Below are 6,556 nucleotides of genomic sequence, written 5' to 3'. Positions count from 1 at the left end.
GGGGTGCGGTGCGGGGCCCGGAGGAGACAGGAGCCGGCTGCTGGATTCCGCTCTGGCCCACCCCAGGGAGGTGTGCGGCGGGGGCAGGAGGGTGACAGGGACCGCCTGGGAATCCTGTCCCAAGTTTGCTGCTTCTCCTTCCTTATCTAACAGACTACTCGGGAGGGGTGAAGAGGACGCCCCTGAACCTAAGCAGCTGTGAATGGCTCTAGGGGACACCTCTTCACTTTCTCAACTCCGACCTTTGTGTCCTCGCTATACGCTTTGTCTCGGGCCAGATTCTCTGTGACTGGGAAGGGCTCCCGCCCACAGCTGGCTTCTCCTGTAAAGTAAGGGGTTGGGAGAGAGGGGTGGAGGGACACTGATGCTTCCCAGGGTAGGCAGGTCGGTGCCGGATTGTGGGGCTGAGCGTTCCCTCCAGGCCCCTCCTCTGATCATGCCCCAGCCCTGACCAGCCTTGATGGGGACTTTTCCAGAGAAAAAAGAAGTCCTCTCTCCACTCTGTTCTCGCCTCTGGCCCAGCGAGAGCAGGTTTGGAAACAGGACCCCCCTCTGTCTCTTCCCAGTCCCCCTCCTAGGAGTCTGATCGCTCTCCAGGTATCCCGTGGGCTGGGAGTCGGAATGTGTCCCCAGAGCACACAGCTGGGCAGCCAGAGGACAGTCACTCTGGCAGAGTGTGGGGATCCCTGGGAACCCGAGCTGCTCCAGGTCACCCTCACAGGCCCTTTGTGAGCGGCCCCGGAAGGAGCTCCGGCACTGCAGATTCAGGATATCTGGCTCTGGTTCCGACCTTTCTTTAGCCGCCCTCCCCCCCTAATCCGGCTGAGACCCAGTCAGCTGCTCTCACTTCCCCCTCTGAGTTCTCCATCTCCTCCAGGCCTGTCTGCTGGCTCCAGATCAGAAGCTGGGACGAGAACCCCTCCCCCTCCCCCTTCCTGGCTCATTCTGGTGTGTCTTGAGTTGCTCTTGTTCTCTGGGAAACAAGACGGACTGACAAACATTCTCCCTTCCCCCTGCCCTGACATCTCTGGAGTTCCTCGCTCCTACCTCGTGGGTTCGTTTCTCTAGCTAGCATCGCTCGGTGCCCTGGGCCCCACCTTTAGGCTGGAGCAGGTCAAGTGGAGGCTGAGGAGCAGACGGTCCAGGAGGAGGGAGCCTGTCCTAGTGGGGTGAAGGGGTTGGCACTGCCTACCCTCCCACATTCCTGGCACTCACCGATGTTGCCAGGGCCCTAAGCTTGTGCCCTGGCCCCACTGCCGAGGATCAGGAGTTGGCCAGTCAGGGCGTCTCTGTGGTTTCCCGCTGACTTCACTCTGTTCCAGACAGGTGGGGGCTGATGCTGGTGCTAAGAGGAGCTGAAGAGGCCCTGGGGAGGGACTGGGCAGGGCAGGATGGGCGAAGCCCTGGGCCCAGAGGGGACATTATCTCAGGTCTGTTTGCTGCTCTGTGAGTGAGCGTTCTCACCCAGCCCCAAGGCCAAGAGTGTATCTGGGTAGCAAGGACACTGGAGCGCTCCCCCCTCCTAATAGATTGCGCCTCAGGGTGGTGATGGCTTTGTTCACAGCTGCTGGCTGGTTGGAGCAGGGCAGGCCGGGTGTTTCTGTATCCGTCCCTCCTCCCTGTGGGGTGAGGGGGAGGGATGGGCTGTGTGGAAAGGTGAGGGTGGGCCTGTCTAATGGACGCCTGGGCCGAGTGAAGGTGTGGGCTCTGAGCCCCGCTATGGGCTCCTGAGCTCCCTAGCCCTGAGTTCCCCTTGTCCTGTGTCCTTCAGGTGAAGAGTGAGGGACCCAAACTGGTGCCCTTCTTCAAGGCCACCTGCGTGTATTTTGTGCTCTGGCTGCCCTCATCCAGCCCATCGTGGGTCAGCGCCCTCATCAAGTGCCTGCCCATCTTCTGCCTCTGGGTCTTCCTGCTTCCTGCGGGCCCACCCCAGCGCCACCCGCATCTTTGTGGGGCTCGTCTTCTCTGCTCTAGGTGATGCCTTCCTCATCTGGCAGGACCAGGGCTACTTTGTGCACGGTCAGTGGTTATAGTAGCTGCTGGGGAGGGGTCCCGGGGCTGGTGGTTAGAGGGCGCCAGGGGGCCAAGGATCTGGAAGAGGGAGCTTTGAACCACAGTTTGGGGAGTCTGAGGGTTTCTGACACTAGGAACTGCTGGGGCCCCTGTTGGGATGACCTTGCAGGAGAGTCGATCAGTTCTAGAGTTCTTCAGAGGAGTGGGGTGTTGGTCGAGCACACAGCTGGGCAGCCAGAGGACAGTCACTCTGGCAGAGTGTGGGGATCCCTGGGAACCCGAGCTGCTCCAGGTCACCCTCACAGGCCCTTTGTGAGCGGCCCCGGAAGGAGCTCCGGCACTGCAGATTCAGGATATCTGGCTCTGGTTCCGACCTTTCTTTAGCCGCCCTCCCCCCCTAATCCGGCTGAGACCCAGTCAGCTGCTCTCACTTCCCCCTCTGAGTTCTCCATCTCCTCCAGGCCTGTCTGCTGGCTCCAGATCAGAAGCTGGGACGAGAACCCCTCCCCCTCCCCCTTCCTGGCTCATTCTGGTGTGTCTTGAGTTGCTCTTGTTCTCTGGGAAACAAGACGGACTGACAAACATTCTCCCTTCCCCCTGCCCTGACATCTCTGGAGTTCCTCGCTCCTACCTCGTGGGTTCGTTTCTCTAGCTAGCATCGCTCGGTGCCCTGGGCCCCACCTTTAGGCTGGAGCAGGTCAAGTGGAGGCTGAGGAGCAGACGGTCCAGGAGGAGGGAGCCTGTCCTAGTGGGGGGAAGGGGGCCTCCCACATTCCTGGCACTCACCGATGTTGCCAGGGCCCTAAGCTTGTGCCCTGGCCCCACTGCCGAGGATCAGGAGTTGGCCAGTCAGGGCGTCTCTGTGGTTTCCCGCTGACTTCACTCTGTTCCAGACAGGTGGGGGCTGATGCTGGTGCTAAGAGGAGCTGAAGAGGCCCTGGGGAGGGACTGGGCAGGGCAGGATGGGCGAAGCCCTGGGCCCAGAGGGGACATTATCTCAGGTCTGTTTGCTGCTCTGTGAGTGAGCGTTCTCACCCAGCCCCAAGGCCAAGAGTGTATCTGGGTAGCAAGGACACTGGAGCGCTCCCCCCTCCTAATAGATTGCGCCTCAGGGTGGTGATGGCTTTGTTCACAGCTGCTGGCTGGTTGGAGCAGGGCAGGCCGGGTGTTTCTGTATCCGTCCCTCCTCCCTGTGGGGTGAGGGGGAGGGATGGGCTGTGTGGAAAGGTGAGGGTGGGCCTGTCTAATGGACGCCTGGGCCGAGTGAAGGTGTGGGCTCTGAGCCCCGCTATGGGCTCCTGAGCTCCCTAGCCCTGAGTTCCCCTTGTCCTGTGTCCTTCAGGTGAAGAGTGAGGGACCCAAACTGGTGCCCTTCTTCAAGGCCACCTGCGTGTATTTTGTGCTCTGGCTGCCCTCATCCAGCCCATCGTGGGTCAGCGCCCTCATCAAGTGCCTGCCCATCTTCTGCCTCTGGGTCTTCCTTCTGGCCCATGGCCTGGGATTCCTGTCTGCTGCCTCTGGGTCTTCCTTCTGGCCCATGGCCTGGGATCCCTGCTGGCCCACCCCAGCGCCACCCGCATCTTTGTGGGGCTCGTCTTCTCTGCTCTAGGTGATGCCTTCCTCATCTGGCAGGACCAGGGCTACTTTGTGCACGGTCAGTGGTTATAGTAGCTGCTGGGGAGGGGTCCCGGGGCTGGGGGTTAGAGGGCCCCAGGGGGCCAAGGATCTGGAAGAGGGAGCTTTGAACCACAGTTTGGGGAGTCTGAGGGTTTCTGACACTAGGAACTGCTGGGGCCCCTGTTGGGATGACCTTGCAGGAGAGTCGATCAGTTCTAGAGTTCTTCAGAGGAGTGGGGTGTTGGTCTTTCTCTCTGTGGAGGGTCCCATCCCTGTTACTCCCAAAGCTGTGTAGTGTTCCGCACGCCCCTTCCCTGTCCCTGCTGCTCATCACACCTGCACTCAGTATCCCTCACCCCCCTGCTCCAGGTCTGCTGATGTTCGCTGTGACCCACCTGCTCTACTCCTCAGCCTTTGGCATGCGGCCTCTGGCTCTTCGGACAGGTCTGGTGTTGGCCGTGCTGTCAGGCCTGTTCTATGCCCTCCTGTACCCGGGCCTCACAGGTGCCTTCACCTACCTGGTGGGGGTCTACGTGGCCCTCATCAGTTTCATGGGCTGGCGGGCCATGGCGGGGCTGCGGCTGGTCGGGGCAGCCTGGCGCTGGACCGAGCTGGCGGCCGGCAGTGGCGCGCTGCTCTTTATCGTCTCAGACATGACCATCGCCCTCGACAAGTTCTGCTTCCCTGTGCCTTATTCGCGGGCACTCATCATGTCCACCTACTACGCCGCCCAGATGCTCATCGCCCTGTCGGCTGTCGAGAGCCGGGAGCCAGTGGAAGACTGTAAACTGAGCAAGGCCAACTGAGGGGCTCAGGCCTGCACCCTGGGAACCTGCAGGAGTTGGATCAGGAGGGCTGCAGTGCCAGCCTGGCGCAGCAAGGAATTCACAGGCTTGAGGGGGGAAGCAGGAAGAAGCTCTTCCCAGCAAAGCCAGCAGTCCGGGATGATGCTGAGAGCTAGAAGAGTCCCCTGTGGAGCCAGAAGTAGACATCTTCCCACCTCTACGCCATCGGGCCGTCACTGGCAGGGTGACGGTGCTCAGCGTCTTGAACTCAACCCCCCTCCTTCCCCTACCAGGAGAAGCTGGGCTCACCCTCCCTCAACCTTGCTGATCTGCACAGACTTGAGGGAAAGAGGCGGAGAACTCTGTTCTGAGATGACCCAGGCCCAGGGCTTGAAGCCCCTTTCACAGGCCTCTAGTCGGGAAGACTGGGTGAGGGTGGAGTCTCCCTTTTCCTCTATCCTTATTACTTGAACAACCTCAGTCTCTTAAGTGGTGGATGGGAAGGTGAAAGGGCAGGCAGGAAGGAAACTTCCTTGGTCTGGGAGCTGTGGGTACCAAGGGTTTAAGTTGGCCCCATCTTTCCCACAGGCCAGCTCAAAGCGACGGCCTCATACCGCTACCCTCAGACCCAATAATCTCCAGGGCTAGGGTGAACCATGCCAAAGGACGGGGCCAGCCTGCTGTGTGTGTGTGTGTGTGTGTGTGTGTATGTATGTGTGTGTGTACATGTGTACATGTAGTCTGTCTCAGCCTGCCTGTGTCTCAAAGTCTCATAGCAGGAGGGACTCGGGGAGCTGCTGAGGGGGTGCTGAACCTAACCTGGGATCCCCTCCTCCCAACACACACTCAATGCTTTCCTCCCTGCCCCTCCTGCACTGGGAGCAAGAGGAGGGGGCTCTAATGACACTGTGGGGTCACAAGACCCAAAGCACATTCAATGCAAGGGGAACCAAGGATGGGACAGCTCCATCCTGTACTGCCCATGTGGAAAAAAATAAATCCAAGGACCACTGACTGGCCTGCTTCTCTGCCTGCGTGGCGTGTGCCTGTTCTGGAGGGGGGTGGAGGCGTGGCGCCAGAGGCCTGGCTGTCCTCACAGTCCTGGCCAGTGCATCTTGGCGCCAGACTGGCTCCCAGGCCCTGGTGACACTGTGCGGGCTGGAGTGGGTCTCATTTCCCTTGTCACGTGTGGGCGAGGATGTGGTTCCAGAGGGTGGGGGATGGGTAGTATCGCCGCTGTCCGAGTTTGACCGAGATGCCCTCCCCTGTGCACAGGTGCTCAGCACCCTTGGTGACCCCTAGTTACCCAGTGTCCTCGTCTGCTGCCCACCTCCTCCCTCACCACCCCAGACCTACTGCCTGCTCTAAAACAATCCAGATTCCTTTCAAACATTTCCTGGCCCCTGGATGCTGGGCTTAGCTGGGAGGAATGAGATTAGATTGGCTGAGTCATACTTGAGATGTAAAGCCCTGGTAGAATAACGGGTCACCCCATTAATAAGCAATGCCCTGGGGGCGGCAGGCAGCTTGGTGGTTAAGGGCACTGGACTCTCATGTAGCCAATGTTAGTTCAAGACTAGACCTGGTGGCTTGCTTTCTCGCTTTCCCTCTTTCTATCCCTCTCTGGTCAAATTAAAATAATGATAATAATAAATAAAGTTAAATGAAATTATTCTTAAAAAAATAAGCAATGTCGGGAACCAGCAGTTAGCGTAATGGCTATGTCGCTGGACTCCCACGTAGTCGACCGAGGTTCGTGTCCCGGACCCGGTGGCTTAAAACTCACACTGGGCGCGTGTGCGTGCGTGCCCAAGATCCCGAGAGGAGAATGGAGGAGAAGGGATTGCGGCGTGACCATCCCCCCTGGGGGGTGATTTCTCACTTTCTGTCTCTATGTCTCTCTCTGTCTGTCTGGTGAGCGCACGCGCCCTATAGCGAAAACCTCTCCAAAAAAAAAAAAAAATCTCTCCAAAAAAAAAAAAAGAGCAATGTCCTAACCCAGAAGTCAAAAATGGAAGCCTTGGGTGGTGGTGGATATTCCATTAGTAGGGGTGTTCACACATTTGTGGGATGGTGACACAGGAGACTCAAGTTATTCGGATACTGGATGAATCAATGATTTTCAAGCTAGGATTTTATGG

General features: G+C 58.8%; 1 protein-coding gene across 1 annotated transcript; it reads left to right on the top strand.

Moving 5' to 3' along the window:
- Positions 1-2,170: 2,170 nt before the first annotated feature.
- Positions 2,171-5,429, top strand: TMEM86A (transmembrane protein 86A). The gene is made up of 5 exons (XM_014584368.2): positions 2,171-2,325; positions 2,911-3,014; positions 3,297-3,516; positions 3,564-3,667; positions 4,000-5,429. The coding sequence occupies exons 1-5, from the start codon at positions 2,171-2,173 to the stop codon at positions 4,434-4,436; spliced, it is 1,020 nt and encodes a 339-aa protein (XP_014439854.1). The 3' UTR covers positions 4,437-5,429.
- The last annotated feature ends 1,127 nt before the right edge of the window (positions 5,430-6,556 follow it).

Source organism: Tupaia chinensis, unplaced genomic scaffold, assembly GCF_000334495.1.
Source record: "Tupaia chinensis unplaced genomic scaffold, TupChi_1.0 Scaffold000077_1, whole genome shotgun sequence".
Classification (NCBI taxonomy): domain Eukaryota; kingdom Metazoa; phylum Chordata; class Mammalia; order Scandentia; family Tupaiidae; genus Tupaia; species Tupaia belangeri.
The sequence above is the reverse complement of the archived record's forward strand: the minus strand, read 5'-3'. Positions and strand labels throughout refer to the sequence as shown.